General features: G+C 43.6%; 1 protein-coding gene across 14 annotated transcripts in view; it reads right to left on the reverse strand.

Moving 5' to 3' along the window:
- CAMK2G (calcium/calmodulin dependent protein kinase II gamma) overlaps window positions 1-19,147 on the reverse strand; it is a 118,210-nt gene that overhangs the window by 34,383 nt on the left and 64,680 nt on the right. For all 14 annotated transcript variants that reach the window (XM_064717150.1, XM_064717148.1, XM_064717147.1 and 11 more), the window contains exons 4-12: window positions 16,325-16,379; window positions 15,688-15,753; window positions 12,813-12,885; window positions 9,558-9,660; window positions 8,600-8,683; window positions 7,631-7,725; window positions 4,942-5,064; window positions 2,568-2,651; window positions 1,880-1,922 (exon numbers count right to left, since the gene is read on the reverse strand). In XM_064717150.1, the coding sequence (XP_064573220.1) occupies window positions 1,880-1,922; window positions 2,568-2,651; window positions 4,942-5,064; window positions 7,631-7,725; window positions 8,600-8,683; window positions 9,558-9,660; window positions 12,813-12,885; window positions 15,688-15,753; window positions 16,325-16,379 (726 nt within the window). The remainder of the gene's footprint in view (window positions 1-1,879; window positions 1,923-2,567; window positions 2,652-4,941; window positions 5,065-7,630; window positions 7,726-8,599; window positions 8,684-9,557; window positions 9,661-12,812; window positions 12,886-15,687; window positions 15,754-16,324; window positions 16,380-19,147) is intronic.

Below are 19,147 nucleotides of genomic sequence, written 5' to 3' on the forward strand. Positions count from 1 at the left end.
TGCATCTAAATTCACAACATCTCCCTCTGGACAGTTTTTCTGAGTGTCTCATACTTGGAATCACAGTTTATATTCAAAGCAGAACTCAGTGACACTGCAAACCCTGCACTTGCTATGGGCCACCTAGGATTTCCTTTTCTTCAGCTGTTAACTGAAGTGGATCCAGCAGCTTCAGCTCTTGACACAGAGAAGAATGAGCAGAGCAAGCTCTTTCCTCTTCAGTACTAGCTCAGGGATTAAGTGGATGTATAGGTCACACACTATTACGGAGAACTCTTCTCTCTGGCATTTCATGTACTCAAAATCTTACCCATAAGAGATTTTCTCACCCAAGCACTTCTGCAGCTTCATTAGAAGTGACAACATTTGCAGAATAAAAATTATCTAAAACTTCTATTTATAAAAAAAGGAATAAAACCCCTGGCTATTTCAGAATCATCAATTAAGTGAAATAAAGATGAGCAGTGTAAATAGAACAAAAACAGTTCACATCAGCAGAAGGCCCAAGAAAATGTTTAGCTCTGTACAGGCCTGTGGAAGTCCTGTCATTGTGCCATAGCTCCTCAAACAGTTATTTCAGAATCGATCTCAGAAAACAGTATAGCATTTTAAAGTTCTGTAACAGCACAATTGTGGGACAGATGAATGGATAAAATTACTCTGTCCCTTTGAAGGCCAAACTGTGAGAAATGCAGAAAAACGAAATTGTTGTAGTCACAAGTAATGCTGACATATTGGCACAGGTCTACCTGAAAGCAAGAACCAAGGAAAAAAAGTTTGGACGATGGTGAGGGCTGGCCCTTAATTGTAGCATAGTTTCACATAATTGTTTTTTTGTTAACATCACCATACAGAAGGTGAAAAACGCTGTCTTGAGTTCACAGAAGAACGTATGCATGAATGTGCACTTTGTGTGCTGGGATGATCATTTCACAGAGGTTTTCATTCCAATTACAAGTTTATTGTAACAACACCCAGAATATAAGTATTGGTATCAACCATTAGTAAATGGCCAGATGAAATCAATACACTTCCATCATCACATAATCCACACAGCAGACTTCCACTTGAAAGCAGCTGTAGTCAGGTGTAATAAAAATCTGACTCATGCATTCAATGGCTGCTCTTTTAAAAGAGAAAGAATATTACAAAGAGGGTAAAGAAAACAAAGATCCCATAAACCAAAAGCACTTACAAGTAGAGGTTTTCCACCCAAATGAAAATGAGCCCAGATAAGACTGCATCACCTATGTGTGCCGAGCCAAGACAGTAATCTTCCAAAAAGCATGGATTTACATGTTGAGATTTGCATTTTCAGTAAATGCACTACGTAATGCACTTGGGCGGGAGCCAGACTACCAGCTATTAAATTTAAAAGGATGAAAACCACTTCTGAGACTCCAAGAAGGAAAACTAATAGCCAGACACTTCAGACCCATTTTTGATGAGTCAAAGTAATACAATATCCAAATAGCTCCTGTCCCTATTCTCACCAATATTACTTCCCTGTCCCTGCCTCAAGTCTGAAGGAAACACTCCTACCTAATAAGAGCTCTTCACTCCTGGTTTATGATGGGAAAGCTAACCATACCAGCTAGAATTTCTCACAAGTAATTTGCTAATAAAATATCATGAGACAATTAGGAATCTGACTCTACTTCTGTTTTGTGCCAGACTACAATACCATGTGCTCCTCTCCAAACAAATCATTTCCTATTTTACACTGGTCACCAGCTCAGGCAAAGTGACCACCATTACACCATGATGAACTGAAACCATGTTTCCACCCCTCCTACTTGACCCCAAAATGGTTTAAATATTATCCAGCTCACTCACACAAAACAAAACCAAGGCAGGGATGGGAACATTGAGGACTTACCTGAAAAATTCCGAGACACAAGCATCGTCGTGAGGATTGCACCCTGTGGGGAAGACAAAGCAGGGATTACAGAAAGCGCCACTTGAGAAAGAGGCTGGGCTGACCCATGGAGGACACAATGCATCAGTTACCAATGCAGAGGTACCCACTGGTACCCTGAAGAACCCCAGGGTATCCAGGATTCCCATATGTGGCTCTTAGGCTCGACACAGAACCTCTCACGATCCTGCCTTTCTAGAGCAGCAGCTAGATGCCAGGCAGGATAGCCTAGGAAGTCTGAAATGGCACTAAGAATTTAACACATCGCTGCTTCCTAGATTTCACACAGCAGAGAGCTGCATTGTGCATAGACCAGAGGCTTTGCCCCAGCTGCAGGCAACTGGTAACACTAGTACTGGAAGGTGCAGAGTGTTCAGAACTAAAAGTCCCAGAACCTGCTCTATTTCAACTCACTGGCAGAAACAAGAAGGGGTGATATGTAGCAGAGGAGGCATGGGAAACTTAGAGCTTGGAGAAAGAAACTATCCAGCTCCTCAGTACACTACTTCAGTGCCCTGTACTGGAGGATCACATAAGGTACTTCTCTAACACTGCGCTAGTCATGAAATGAAGTATTGCTGCTAGGAAGGCACTAACCTCAAATTCAGAGAACTAAAATCAAACCTAAAGTGAATTAAGATGTACTTACCTTCAGCTTCCTTCTAGCATTGAACTTTCTCAAGCATTCCACAGTCTCCTGCCTGTGCATCATTGATGCAACAGTGGATCGTTGCTGAAAAACAGAACAGCAGAAGGTCAAGAACATACCCACACCAAATCAGCCAGGGAAGTTCATTCCACTTGCACACAATCAACACATTCAGGCTTACATGGCCAAGCCTCTCACCATTGCATGGACGCAAGGTACTGCAACTGGTTCATAACCTGAGAACTTCCAGCAAGACATATTTAATCAAGATTAAATGTGTGGGCTATGACAGGACTGCACCCAAGAAATTTATGAGTGAAGTAAAGGTGAGAATCAGTGCTCCCTGCCTTTCAGGCACACATAGGATTTACGACAGTATGAAGACAAAGCCAGATGAACAAGCATACCCATGGGGAACTGACTTAGAGGCACTACAGAAAGGACCTGGGCTGCATTAGCTACAGTTTGAAAGGGAAATATCAAGCACTAAGGGAATACTTGTGAGCAGCAGCCTTCTTGGACATGGCAACCCCTTGAATGTAAGAGGTTGACTGGCAGAGGCCTTGGCACCTTTATACCAGTATTGCAGAAACAGATTCTCAGCATGTAAGAGAAAAGATCATGTATTGCTATTGTACCAATGGAAAAAACATGAGCATAATCTCTATGCAGTGATGCACATCTGTCATCCACAGCAGACTGGGATGCCATCAGCTGCTAAAAGACAAGTTCCCAGAAGTGTTGCAGCCATTAAGACCACAAAAGGAAACCAGAGACTGTTACTGCCAAGCATTTAGAGCACATGAGGAAGCCACTGACTAATGCCAAAGGAGCTGTTGCTCTTGCACAGAACCCCAAGCCTGAATTCCCTTTACGAGGACAGTGGGTGAATTTCTAACCTGGCAGGTAAGTGTGAATAAAATCTCCACTAACTTTCTCTTGCTTGGAAAAAATTCTGCAATACCCAAAAGAACTGTAAACTGTGCGTATATGCAGCTAGTTTCATGCGAAGTCTCTGCTTTGATCCTATTGTCAAAGCTGGTCACCTATTGCAGTACACATGGCAGCGTGTGGGGAGAATGTAGCCAAAGTGTCCTCAAACAACTCTGGCTGGTTCCTCCAGCCAGTGATGTCCAGTTGTTCAATGTGCACTTACAAGAATCAGGACACATATTTCAGAAGTTCAGTGATGCTAAGATACTCAGTGTCTCAGATAAACTTTTAAACTTTTTTAGATTTCCTACAACATTTACTTTAGAGGAGCCATACGTATCCAGAAGAAAACACGTTGTGCATACAGGGACTGCAAAGCAAAGGGAAACAACAGACTCAAGAAGAGGCAGCTTCAGTGAGAGGCTGACATGGCTGGGAAGTGAAATCAGCCTCTCCCTAGCTCAGAGAAGGAAAGTTGCCACAGGGAGTGGGATATCATAATACAACTTTGGCTCCAGGCACTGGGAGGAAAGTTTAATATACAGGAACTTGATTATAAGCATGCAAGGACGAAAAAAAAATATATGTAGTCTCAGCTAGTGTGAAGTTTTGACTTCCAAGGAACTGCATCATCTTACAGCAGACAGTCCTGTTAGACAGATGTTCACATAATTAGCTTTAAATTGCTATCTGTTGATTTGTGGTATAAGGACACCACCACCACAGTTTTTCAAGAAAAAATGGGCAAAGGAGCACACTAGATCCATCCCAGAAGTATACTCTGATATTACCAGAGCATCTGGTAAGACTTAGGTCAAACTATTTCATTGTGCAGAGATAAAAGTGCATCACTGCTGCCCTCCCCTACACCTACACCCAGCTGTGTTCTGGGATTTCCTTGCCAACTTTGAAAAAGATGAAAAATACTTATGTGTGAGGTCTGGCAAGGCAGAAGCTACATACACAGAACAGCAAAAGATTTTTTTGCTGATTTCAAGTTTACAGCCAGTTAAGCTGCAGCATAGCAGAAATGTCCCAAATATTGCCAAGATGATATGCCATAAACTGAAGCAGAGATGAAGAACAAAATGGTCCTAAAATTTTTGTCTGATGCCAAACTCTATTTGATAATTTAGGATGCTATGGATTAGAAAAGATGTGGGGAAAAAACCAGAAACTGTGGACACTGACAAAATTCTAAAAGAACAAGGGATTTTTTTTTTTTACTACTGTGGCAATAAAAGCACCACAGCATGACAAAGTTGGCTTGTTGAAGGTCAATATCCCCCCCAAAAAATATAATCTGAAATATGTGAAATTGTAGTGAGGGGTGGAACGTGGTGGTTTTGCCACCACAGAAATATACTGGGTCCTTCAAGTCTTCCTAGCATGTCCATTGAAGGCAAAGCACAAATTAACCTGTAATGAGGAGAACACTTACACAAACCCATGGGTGTTTGAGAGCCTGGTCAGCTGTGATGCGCTTCGCTGGGTTTATCGTCAGCATCTGGTTGATCAAATTCTTGGCTTCGGGAGTCACAGTGTCCCACTCAGGTGATGGGAACTGAAAGAGGAAGAAGGAACAGATGATGAACTGAATAGAAATATCTTCTACTAGCAGTAGAGATTCTTCCCTGCTACACACCTAAATTCCAGCACCCACCAGTTTTTGTGAAAACTCACACTGAACAAAAATCATCCAGAATCCAACAAATGAATGGTACCAGACAGCAGAACACACCTGTACCATTCACCAGACATAAGCAAGAAGATTAAGAGTCTAAAAACCTTTTAGGAATCACTCAGACCTTTGAATTTCTGTCCCACTCAACAGTCAAAAAAGTAAAGTCGCAGATCTTTTTAACCAAGTTCTTACATGAAAAACACGGGTGCTATAGTTTTTTACCCCACCTGTCTCTTTCTACAGCATACTAAAAGCTCTAACAGCTTATGAAAAATCACAAGCAGTTAACTACAGCAAAACTGCATGAAAGCAAAACCCACTAACAGGGAACATCCCACCAGGTACACTTTTTCCACCATAAAACACAATATCCTGGAACAAAACCAGTCCCTTGGGTGTAGCAACCCACCAGCAAGTTGTTAGCAACCACCTAACATACCAATATCTTTACCTGGGAGGCAAGAGAGATGTAACAGTGGATGGGAATACAGAAGCATGAAAACAAAGGAAAGAATTTCAAGTATTTCAGCTGCTGATCATCCATGAGGGGTAACTGTTCTCTGTTATAATTCCAGCAATGATAAAGATGTGATATTTACACCATCCCGTACAGGCTTGCATGTGGTATGGATAACAGTATGCTGAGATTAAATCCTATGAATCCACTGTACAAATACAGGTGAACTTCAGAACACAAATATATTGTTGGGGTAATGCTCCCTGTCTTTAAGTGGGAGGAAAAAATGGATTTATCCTGAAAATATTTCCTTACAGTAATGCATCATTTAGAAAAAGTTTATTCCATCTTTTTTTTCTCATGCTTTTTTATTGCTTTACTCTGTTGGGTCATAACAATACACCTGCTGTATTTGATTTGCATATAATATCATTTCTGCATTTGCAGGCATCACTAAGGCATTATACAATTTGTTCTGCAAACACTGCATGAGCATACTCAAAAATCATGATACTGAAGTTTCAAGCAAGGACAATTTTCCCACACCTGAACTCTGAAGTATTCATGGTAATGTCTTGCAAAACATCTACCCAACAGCACAAAAAAAAAATTAGAAAAAAAAATCATTGTTTTCACTGTTGCCACTTCCTGTCTGGTCAAGGGAGAACAACAGACTGGTCATGTGCCAACAAGCCCCTTGGTGCTGGGTAAGGACACCAGGGACAGGTGCATCAGTAAAATGCAGCAATTTTCTATCAGGCCAAATGAGGGAAGGATCTAGTTTTTGTTTACTATAGATAAGAATTTGTTCACTATAGATAAGAATTCAAAAACAATAGATGGGTAAGGAGGAATCAGGCACTTCACTCTTCATGATTTACAGGAAGAGGTATTTAATCCCTGAAGTGCTTTGAAAATCCCCATTGATATAATTATTGGAAAAATGCTTCAAATAAGAAGAAGCAACACAAAAACTGGAGGAGCAGCAAGGCAAGAGAGGAACACAAGTCCATTTAAAGCTATCAAGTACAAAGACATCACTTTGCTTTCACTCAGGAAAGCCACAGAGCCAGGACATAGGCAGACTTTTGTTCTCACCAGTACAGCTGCTCTCATGGTCTCAAGCACACAAGCTGGGAGGTAACTGGCAGAAGGAGTCCAGCAGAACCCTCACCTTTGGGGGTTTTATTTTTGTTTAACTCAAACCACAAGACAGCCTACAAAAAGAACTCCCCAACTTCCTCTTGATATTCATGCCCACAGCCTTTGAGCTAGGATTTCCAGGAGTTCCTTTTTCCCTCTCAAGCCTCTCCTTACATGGAAGAATTTATGTCAAACATTAAAGCTGTGGTACTCAAATTATATTTTATTCCATCTTTGCTTCCCTCAGTACTAACCTCCTCGCTATTCCTCTTCCAGGCACTTTTTACACCTCAGTTTTGCTGTGCTCTAAGAAGTGTTCTATGATCTGCTTGGTTTTTTACAAGAGCCTCCAACCCAATCCACCATGCTGATCCCCACCACAAAGCCACCTCTCCAATGGTCCCCCACCATTCAGTCTTCTCACTGGGCTCCTTGCTTTCCATGGACTACAGCACAGAGAAGTACAAGAACATAACTGAAGCTAATATTCTACAGAACACATCCACATAGTTTTTATTAGGCCTTGACAAAGACAAGCTCCTTCATTATTCTATCTTCTCTCTACTCCACAAAAAATATCAGCATTACTAGAAGACACCATTTCCCACCTCTGCATTTCCCTAACAAGTGCCAATGTTCTAGTGCCCACTGTGATGCTTTCCCTTCATATCCCTCCAGCAGCCCCAGCCAGGGCTGTATCCCAGGCAGTGAAGACAGCGAGGTGTATGAGCACGTCAAACATCACTTGGCACAGAAGCTCGGCCTGCTGCAGGACACCAGGTACGACAGTGCCATGTTTGGATGGCTTCTACACCCATGCAGTACTCAGCAAGAAAGTGCCCTTACGTCATAGGCTCCGGCCTTGATCTGCTGATAGAGTTTGTGCTGATCTTCATCCCAAAAGGGAGGGTACCCCACTAGTAATATGTACAGAATCACTCCTGGGAGGGAGAGACACAGATACACTATGGTTAGGCTAATATGCCATTTATTCCTTCAGCCCCTCTTCCTTCCCTCCTGACAGTCCCCAAGGCAATGATTGCTCCATAGATTCATTTGCCATCATTTTTAGCCTTCTGAGATAGCAAAGCACAGTACAAATCTGTCACCTGCTGGACCTCACCCTGGCACTTCATGTTCAGCTCTTAACGCCAATGTCAGGAGCTAGAACGAGCTGCATAATGTCCTTCTACCCTCCTCTGGCTACCATGGCTGGTGAGCCACAACCCCCAGCTGCTCTCATAGTAAGATGAAGCCACATCTCCTAGGGTTCCTGGGCAGCAAGGGATGTTTTAGGAAGGACTCTGTTTTTTTAGACGCTTACTGTGCATGGTGTTGGGACACAAATGACACTGACAAAGCTGACACTCCTGGCCTGCAGAGAACTATTTAGTCTATGTCAGGCAACACTGATATCACAAATCTTTAAACTTATCTGTCCCAGATATATTAACACTTACTTATTTTCTTTTAAAAAAATCATCCCTCTTCAGTATTTAATCTTTTACATAGTTAGTGTAATAGGAAATTGCTACAGTTATCTAAACAACTGACTCTGCAAAGCATAGACAGGTCCTATCTTTTGAGTCTCAAACATCTGATAGATGGCCCAAGGAAAAGATTAGGAGCCAGAATCAAGTGAGTTCAGGCTCCAGTATTCATTCCATCTACACAAAGTGCTTATCCTCAATTGTGCCTTCATGTCTCCACCCAGTAAGAAGGAGCACTGTGCACCCTCCCAGCAAAAGGCTACAAGAAATTACTCTTTTACACAGAATGATGTTGTTTAAGTGTAAAACATTTGTCAAATCTTACCACATGCCCATATATCCACTGGTTTTCCATAAGGATCTTTTCTCAAGACTTCAGGGGAGAGGTAGCCTGGAGTACCAGCAAACCCTGCCAGAAAATGGATGACATGAAGTACTTACAGTACCCAAGCAGAAGAGAGACTGCCATATCACAAAATCCACTAGTGGTAACTAACAAATTTCAAAACCTGTCTCTCCCACCCTTCATCTCTTATTTGTTAGCACTGTCTCTTGGTAAACCAGCAAAAGGAGGCAAGAAACCCCAAAATAAAACAGAAAATCAGATGGGATCCAGTGCCTGTGTACTGCAAAAAAACCAGACAAGTAAGAGGGACCATGTCAACCACCTGGGCACAAACTTGTATGCCAGGCCTTATGTAATTGTTACATATAATGGCTTGAAGTTTGAAAACACAAGACACAAATGGGACACATCTGATTGCTGAGCGGTATGGGGAGACCAGGAAAAGAAGTCGTTTTTCCAGAATCTGCAGCATTGCAGAGTATCAGAGCTGATTTTTAACCTGAAAAGGTCTCATTTCTAATTATGCTTTAGCTAAGCAAAGATAAAGTCAGATCCAAATGTGCCTGAGGAAGGCTAGGTCAAATGCATTTCTGTAAAGTGACCAAACAAAATTCCAGATGTCTACACTTCTGAGTAGTAGGAAAGTTCAGATCAGGGTCTAAACTTAGCAGCTGCATTCATCTCTGACACTAGCATCTACTGTAAACTGAGAAGAAAAATAGAGAAACACATAGCCATTTTTTCTCTCTTTCTTTATTAGTTTTTCCTCTATTTCACCTAGGCTTGAGCCTAAGACCCAGAGGCTGTCGTGCTTGGCAAAGAAACAGCCAAATACAGAGAAGTGTGCTGGAAGAGCTGAGACAAAGTACTCAGGATGCAACTCAATCAGCCACCAGAAAACAGGGGAGCAAAGCTGGGGAAGCTCAAACAGTCTTACCAAACCAGGCCTGCTGCTCTCCCTGGACTTCTATAGCCAGTCCGAAGTCAGCCAGTTTGACAGCAGCACCCTTACATTTACTCGCTAGTAGTAAATTCTCAGGCTGAGGACAAGAAAGAAAAAAGAGAGTAAGAATGAAAGACTGACATCCTTGTTAAAACCTTTTACCTAGGATTCACATCACTAAATTGCACCTGCTGACTGAATTTAGCATGCAGTACTAAACCTGTTCAGAAGACACAGCAACAGCAAAGAATAGCCTTGACCTGGAGTGGCAGAAAATTGTCAAGTCTAACACAAATCCTCTGGCTCCTCTGTGAGAGACAGAGCCTCTTCCAACCCAGCCCATACATTACATGCTGACACCAGAGGGCACTGGCAGTACAGCTCCTGCAGCACTTAAGCCAAAATTCTCTTCTGCCCTCCTCAGAGAGGATAACTGGGAGGAGGGGAAAGGGAAGCGGAGGAAGAAGGGAGGGACAATGCAGGAGATACAATCTGCAGTGATGTTTCTCCCCTTGAACATTAGACAGTCCCCAAGGCACTGAAAAAGTAAATATGATGCTAATAAGGGCTGCCAAACACACTGCTGTAATGTGGGAAGGCATCATCTGGCTAGGCAGTAGTTTTCATCCCTTACAGAAAAAGCCTCAGCCTCAAACTGGCATAAGCAGCACAGCAGTGAGTATTCTTGTAAGCAATTTTTTCATGCTACACATTTACAGCAGCATCAAATATTCTGTCTTGCTACTGCTGCCATCACCTATACAAGAAACAACTATGTCACTTTTTCCATGTGCTAGGAAAGGGAGACAGACTTTTGACCCTCATATTTCCACCCTGAACGAATCTCACTCAAACCATAATTCTCTTGTGTTCCAGCAGAGGACTTCAGCAGAAGGCTTTACACAGCTCCAAAAAGTGGACTGAGAATTGGCAGCTTCCTCTGAAGTACCAGAGCAGCTAGCTACATGGGACCCCTTGAAACCCCAAAGCCTTTAAGCTGATGGCTATTATGGCTTTGCAGGAAAATCAACTTGAAGATAGGCAGGTGAAACAGTGGTTTCTCATCCTAACTTCTTCTCATCTTTTATGCAATTTGTTATCAAGTTGATTTTTTAACAGAGCAGGATGAATACTTGGAAATCCAGAAACAGGAGCTTGTCTCAGTTTCAAAAATCTGAAAAGGGTCTTTTTTGTAGCCTGTTCACTATTTCCACCCCATAGCAACTCTCTAGCCCTGTTCTGCCTGACAGGCACAAGATGCTTTGCTCACTCATCTGCTCTGAAGTACTGGGCAAGTGCCTATTTCTACCTTGAATGAATGGAGAAAAGCCTTCCTCAACACAGTCCTTGCCATAAGCAGCAGGGAAGGAAGGACAGCTGGGTCTGAGTACATTTGGATGCCACTGGCTTTTCACTATATGGCAAGAAGAAAAGATTGTAGTAATTAGGCTCCACTAATGAAAATTCACCCTATAAACAAGACCCTAAAGCAAAAGATCAATTAAATACTCTGAACATCCCTCTCAACTCCAGATTGCACCTAGGCTTAGCTTGACTAAGAGCAACATTTAAGACAGACTTGTGCTAGTTAAGCACTTTGTACCTCTATTTTAGAAGCAAACACCTTAAGGCTAATGGTGCTCATCCATGTGCATGTTTGCCAACATATGGGCTGTCTCAGGTTTCACATACTTTTTGGTGAGGATGTGAATGCACCCCTAATTTCTTACAGTCCCTATAGGCAGCTCAACATTTGACATTCTTTAATGGCATGTCAGCCAAAAGACAGGCTTATGAGAGTGAGGTGCAAAAGACAAAACCTTACTTGAAGCTGGCTCTGCAGTTATTACACACTGACCCTGAAGGCCAAGCTTTTGAAGAGGAGCTAAATATTAAATAAAAAGCATAGGAACTTTCATTGCTAAAAGGAATGGTTACTCCTCAGGCCTGGATAGTTTCAGACAATCAGAACAAGCAACAGAAGAAACATATTAATTACAACAGGGAGTGTCTAGAAGCTGATAAATTCTGAACAAGTTGCTAGCTTTCCTACAAACAAAACTTATGGAAGAAAACCAGATTGTATTTGAACACAATGAAAGCTTCTGTACTGGAAACATTATTGATTTTCATAGACTCCCTAATTTTGGGCACTAGTGCCTCTTGGATGCTGCTTTCTCAGGAGCTGGTGTTGGGTCTAATCAGGAGCAGCCACAGTCCACAGTAGATCATTTGCTTTTTTTCACAGTGTAGTGAAGCAGAAGGCCAAAAGTGTTGCATGGGAGTTTGTCAGAAACACAAAGGGTGCTCCACTAGATCAAAACACTGCTAGCAAGCTTGCAGTGTGCTTTTACCTTGCTCTCTGCAAAATACTTTTCTACCTTCCCCCTCACACATTGTTTAACAAGCCCAAACCAACAGCAGCAGGTGTCATCCTGCATTAATTTAATTGGACTGTTGGTGACCATCACCATTGCCACTTTAGACAGAGAAGGCTCCAGGGCACGCAGACTTTCCTGCACAAATCTCTCCATTCTGGAGCCTGCCCAGCTCCCAACACAGCTGCCCAGTTTAGGAGTTTAGGAGACCCTACTGCGGAGGCTTAGGAGCTATAAATGTGTTATAATGTGTCAAATGATTGATTCATCCAGTCTTTAACTGGCCAGCAGTTTTGGTTTTAGATTAAAAGTGCTTCTACTGATGAGAGAAGAAAGAAATAACACAAAAGATTCTTGTTGAGCATCTCTGCCCTAGCGCAGTGGCATGTATTTGGCAACACTGCAGAATAAAAATATACATGCTCTGTGCAGACAAACTCATCCTGGCAGATTGAACAAAGATTGCTCCAGGTCTCTAGAGATCTCTTCAATCACAAACTAGAAAGTGTCCTTCATTATAATGAATCCTACCCAAGTTTCTCTGGAAGCATACTTCTCTCCAAGATTCACAACTATCCTGGAGTTGCCTCAGAGAAGCTGAGAGCTGGCAAGTTTCACAAAGACTGAAAACCTCCTTGGGAGTTCATCACACCCTCTAGCCCTCTAGAAAACTCTGAAGAAGCAAATTCGTGCTTCAGGAACCCCTGAACCCAGTTCAAGTAAAGAAAAAAAAAAACAAAAACAACAAAACCAAACTCAAAAAAAGCCCACACAAAAATCCCTGCCAGCTGGCAACACAATATTCCTGTCTTGCCTCTTCCAATGATCCCCTGGCTGCTCTCCTCAGACTACAGCACAGAGGAAACATTACCTTCAAGTCCCTGTGCACAATATCATGCTGGTGAATGTGATTCACACTCTCCAGTATCTGATGAATACAGTGGCTGCAAGATAAAAGGGAGAGACACACAAAGTTACGCACACACATTTAACATCTCATCTCGTCCCAGAACTACCTCCCTAACTTTTATACTTGTTCTACAGGGCATTCAAGATCTCAGGCTGAATGTCTTCCTTGTGAGCAGTGGATGCCACAGCTCAGCACCATCACAGCTGAACGACCCCAGCCCGCCCAGCAACAGGATGCCAAACATCCTTTCTGTAGCAGGACCACAAAGCCTCTCTCCTACCTCCCATCATTTCCTTCCTTCCCATCATACTAAGCCTTTCAGTTGTTCCTTCAGACAACAGTGCCCACCCCACACAGAACAACCAAGGTATCTGAGTATCTTCAAACAGCAGCCAAAATTGTGCAAGCAAGACCAAATCACTCCAGGAAACATTCCACTGGGCTAGTCCTGAGCAAAGAATAAACTTTGGGAGAGTAGCAGCCTCCCCCAGAAAATTCAGGATGACGACGTCTGGGTGCCTGCCAGTTTGCAAAGCTTTCAGAGCAGCATCTCAAGCACTTTATATACACAATGTGCACACACACCCGCTTGCTGGGTGCCTTTTAAGTACAGATCCCACTTAAGGGGTTAGTAATCTGAAAAGCAGACTCATTCCGTTAAGTGCAGCGTGCTGCACTCCCCCAGCTCACAGAAAACCCTGGCTCTGCCATTCCCACTGCTGTAAACCACAGGGACAAAAACAAGATGTTATTTACACCTGTCGCATAACAACAGCACAATCCACCCATGGGTGAGATTCCAAGTCGGAACCATCCCTTCCATTAAACATTTACTGGCTCCCAATTTACTGGAACAGAATAGGGATTTTGACAACTATGGCTGGGCAGTAAGTACGCAGATGTGGATAACTCAAAGAGGTCTATGTCCTCACTGTAGGATCTCTCAGATCCTTCACTGACTTCTACAAATCTCAAAGGAAGAAATTTGAAATAAGTGAAATATTTGAGGAAAGGAAAAAAGGCTACAGGAAAAGATGGGAAGAGGGTGAGGAGAGGAGGTACAGCACTGTGTATTTGCTATCCCCTGCCCTCTGGAGCTGGCAGTACAATCCTCAGGGTCGGAATCCATGAAAACCTCCCTGCTCCCAAAACAAAAATGTATAATTAGAACAGAGCTGAGTCTGAGCGAGAGAGATTTTCTGGCCAAAAATGGCAAAAGTGTGAGGTGTCCCAGGCGAGCCAAACATGGCAGATTGGCACAGACCTCGCTCCCTCGCTCTCTCAGACTGCTCTGGAATTCAGCACAGCATGGGGAGAGAAAGGGAGGAGTTTCACTCTGTCATCTTGTGGGCACTTGGAGACCTGACCAGCTGACAGTCAGAGGGCTGAGCACCCTAAGAAAGGCTCACAGAGCAACAGACAGTCCTCCTTTTCCCCTAACCCTGCCATAATTTTCCTGAGCAGTGTCAGTCACTGACAGCTTTTGAGCACTTCAGGGAGCAGGCACTGGCAAGAGGAACAGGGGAAGGATTGTGATTGATAACCTCAAAACTTCCCAACTTCAAGGCAGAGCGGCATGATTGACTGTGTATCCATCTGAGATGCTGTGCCTACAGGATCTGTACACCCCACTGAAAACACCTATGGGGCTCTCAGACCTCTCTGCCAGGAGCTCCAGCAGAGCTGATGAGTTCACTGGCCTTCCCAATCACCAGATGGCTCCTGGCAGAGCACACAGAGCAGTGCCTCATTTGAAAGCCTGCAATGACCAGAAGACACACACGGTAAATGAACCACAGAGAAAGCAAGTAAGTGCCTGCAGACTCCATTAGCAGTACCTACACCAACACCCCAGGCCACACTCTCTTTCCCTCCCTGCACTCAGTATCTTTGTCCTTAAAGTACTGCCTACCAAGCTCAACCTGCCACGGTACCCACTACTTCCTTCTTACTCCTCATGGCTCCCCTGAGTTCTGCTTCAGCAAGGGTTAGTATGGGATAAGAACGTGACTGGCTGTTCAGTCTGCAGGGTGAAATGTCACCATTGGGCCACTCTGAGGCCATGCAAAAGCAGAGCAGGAGTGGCCTAATCCCAGCTTTGATTCCAGATGCTGCATGTCCAGCAGATGGATGGGTCAGACAACACCCTCAGCTACTGCTGCACATAACATCCACCCTGTATAAACAGGGACATGCACGTGCCACTTCAGGAAACTCACAAGTGGGAGAGAGGGGACACATTCAGGAACAGAAGGGCATAACTGAATCTTTTTAACATTAAAATATGAAGGCTGCTCTCTCATGTTGTGCCTTCTGTCACTGCACTGACCAGCTGACAGTCAGAGAGGGCTTCCACAGAAACACAGCCTTCAAAGCCCCCTCTCCTCACTGTCCAGTAAACATTACCTAGACACAGGCAAATTGAATGGATCTGCCCAATAGCAGTGGCACTTCACTGGAAACCCTGCTAGAAGAAGAAAAGGGCCAAGCAGGCAGCACCCTCACAGCTCTCCCTTATGTTTGCTCTATAAGGACATTCTGTCACCAAAAAGGCCAGGTAGACAAAACTGCTAACAGTGGATCTCCCAGCAAAGAGCACAGCATCTGCAAGTGGCAGAGACAGCAATGTCTCCAAGTGGGCAAGGGCTAGAGCTGTACTGAGTCAGGCTGCCTGGTGACAATTAAGTTCATGCTAATAGCAGAAAGAGGATTTGTTTTATCCAGACAAGGGGCAAGAGTGTTAGAACAAAGCCACACGCAGATCAGCAGTCAGGAAACTCATTCCACTTGTACATGTACATGGAACATGCATGCAAGGGTCTGGAAACAGTCTTACCTGGCATCTGCTTCACTGTAGTATTCTCTAGCAACAATATCTTCAAAGAGCTCCCCTCCAGTAACCCTGGAGTGCAAAAGAACAAAGGATGTTACAGAGCCCATGCTTGTGCAGTTCAAGGATGTATATGGCCACCCACCCGGGCCCTTGGCCAGAGCCTGCACGGGTTACTGCCTTCCAGGGGAACCAGGGCAGAGCTCCACCACCATGGCACCAGCACTGCTACATGCACATGACTGAGCCCTTGGACTGCCTTTGCACCAGCAGTGCACAGGACTCTGTGGACACACTGTGCACGAATTGCCCACACACCCCTGCTGAGCAGAGGTGTATGCTGAGCTTGGGAAGGACCCCTGTTGGGCTGCCTCAGAGACAAAAATCAGTCTCCATACACAGGATAGACATTCTTTGCCATCCCCACACTTACACCTGGTGCCAGGAGCCAGGAGCTTTCCTGGTCTGTCTCCACCACACAGTCAATGGATTTTTGTCAAATAGGGCAGAGGTCTATTTGAGGTATTTACAGGTCTCAAAAGAGAAGGGGAGAATGCTACTAATGCAGGTGCTATTTATTCCACTCTTAGTCAACCACCAATGTGGCTGCATCACTGGTGAAGCATCAGAGACAGACACTTACAGATCAAAGACGAGGTAATGGAAACCTTCTTCTGAAATACTGTCATGGAGTCGCACTGCAAAAACAATCAAGAATTGGAGATTTACAGAGCATGTAGCAAATATGACACTTCACAAATCAAACTCACGCACACAACCAAGTCCTCCCTCAGCCCACTCAGTCTATTAATTCCCCATGCCCTTTACTCTGTGTGCTCCCTTAGTGACCTATTTTCTTCTGTTATCTCAAAGGAACAGATGGGTGTCCTGTACATACATTCACCCCTCTCCAGCATCAAAACAAGCTCTCAGTATTTTTGATCTCCTGTTCATTCTTCTTCTCTAATGTTTCAGTACCCTCCTTTCACATCTGCCAACTTTATCCTACATGCTCATATTTTGGCATTTCTCCCAATCCATTATTTCGTAAAACAAACCTTTTCCCCAAGTCCTGAAACAAGCCCTCAATCCATAAATTGACTTTGACTGTACTGGCATGTCAGTAACAATGGTCTCCTTTCTGCCATTTATCTGTAAGGTTTCACTATGTTCTCTTCTGTTATTTCTTTTTCCTCACTTCATTCTGATTTACACTGCAAATCCTTACCCAAAATTCAGAACCAGTTTCTTGTCTCATTTTTCTGACCCACTTGTTTCCACAGACATATCTGATCACATTCCGCTTCTCAAAATTTCATCCACCTTCAGGTATCCCTCCTTAATTCTGCTCCTATTACCTAAATTAACTTTCATCTTTTACTGTTCCATGTCCCAAGCTCATGATGGGCCACTATCCCCTAATATTTTGGGATCTCTGAGGTTCTGATCTCTGAGGTTCTGTTCTCCTTTCCCCATGTTACACACAGGCAGTAACTATTGTATCTATGCATTCGGCACAGTGCCATTTCCTCTTGCCTGATTCAAAATCTCCATTTCTTTGACCATTCTTGGATACCTAGGCACTATTGTAACCCAAGAGGAGAAATTCATATGGCTACAGAAACCATATTTTTTGCTTTTTTCCTCTGCTGCAGAGCATCACTCTTTCCCTGCCAATCAGCCACACGTTAGCAATTCTCTTTCACTCGATTCCTAAGCCTTCACATCCTGACTAGAACAAGACGTCTTCTTCATACGACCATCTATAATCTTTGTCTACTGATTCACCCAATTAAAGCAACTAGCTGAGACAAGACTGGGTCTCAGTCACTTTAGCACCTTGTAATTGAGTATTGACCAAAGCAGAGTTGACTGTTCTCATAGTTACAAGAAAAATCTCATTATCCTGCTCTGTCACTTCAATGGTATCTTTGCCTCTCTTCCCTATCCGCCATTCTCTTCCACATACATCGCAGGTGACCTTCCTTGATTTTTCCAGCATCATGATTTTCTCTCTGTCAGTATCAAGAAATCAGTTTGCAGCTCTTATCAGTGCATGACATCAGCCACCATCATCACTGTCTTGGGAAGATTTCAAAGTAGCACCGGGCACACATGGAACAGCTTTTGCACATGTTGTCAGTGCTCTTCTTTATTCCTTGCAACCCTCCTTTGTTCAGGCATCCTTCCATGTGCATGCAAACACACTCAAACCCAGAAGAGAGAGTAGCACTGACGTGCAGAGACCAGTGCCCTTCCTCAGAGGATTTAATTCTTTCCTTGTTCTTTTTGCCTGCTGATTCCCATATTTTTTCTCCCTTTATCTCTGACCTAGTCCCTTGGCCAGTTTCCTCTCCTTAGCATTTTTACTGCATACCTAACTGCAGGGGTTTGGGAGGAGCAAAATGCTGTGAACAAGCCAGGGCAGCATTCAGGTGCAACATGCTGCTCCTAATGTGTGAAACAGACACATCACCCTGACCAACTATGTCCTGTAAATCACTTACTGCAAACAAAAGATTCTTCCAAGCAAGCAGTTTTAGTTGGGTTTGTAATAACTTTATTGCAACACAAATTTGTGTTTACAAGAAAACTTGCCTCCCGAGCACTTGGCAGAAAGCAGCAGAGGCAGAATTACAAAAACACAAGTGAGAAGAAAGGTATTTCCTAGGAGAGAAGATTTCCATTCAAGACTGGAAACAGGATGGAAAGCAGCTGAAAGAGACACTTGGATTTCCAGCACAGGGCAGTTTGCACTCCAGTGAAGACTGCTTGAGGTGAAACCAGGACAAAGCACATCAACAAGAGCTGAAACCCAGAACACAGGCAAAAGTCTGCCGAGAGATGTTATGAACAGATGGAGATTCTTCAAGGAAAGCTGAATGTACTAACAAGGTCGTGTTTGGTGATGCACAGTGGGCATGAAGAAGCATTCTCTTTCCTCTGGCACCTGAATGGTCACCAACGCACTGCAAGAACCACCAAGCACAGAGGAGAGTGGCATGAGTGATATCACAATGGAGGAGTACAGCCACCAGCATGCTGAGAACAGCAGCCTTGAAAAAGACATGTAAACATCTTGGCAGGTAGAAGTGGGGAACGGTGAATGATAAACTTTGATCCAAAGATTTGGACAGCAAATTACATCAGAAAATAAAACACACATGAGCTGATTGGTGCTATTCCTTTGTCCCAAGGAAAGCAATTTTGTCAGCTACATTATAAAAAGGGAAGGAAGTAGCAATTCAGCTGGCAGAGACTGGCAGAGGCAGCAAAAAGAGCCTTCAAGGACAGTAAAACACTACTCGTGTCCTTAGGTGAGGAACCATGACAAGACAGCAGAGACAGTTCATAAATACTGATATTGTGCACCACCCCAGGGCTGCAAGCAAAAGAAGGCCTTGAAGGAGGACACAGGTCATTAACTTAACAAGGGAGCTGCCTCCTCACAACAGCCCACAATGAT

This window comes from Zonotrichia leucophrys, chromosome 6 (assembly GCF_028769735.1).
Source record: "Zonotrichia leucophrys gambelii isolate GWCS_2022_RI chromosome 6, RI_Zleu_2.0, whole genome shotgun sequence".
Taxonomy (NCBI): domain Eukaryota; kingdom Metazoa; phylum Chordata; class Aves; order Passeriformes; family Passerellidae; genus Zonotrichia; species Zonotrichia leucophrys.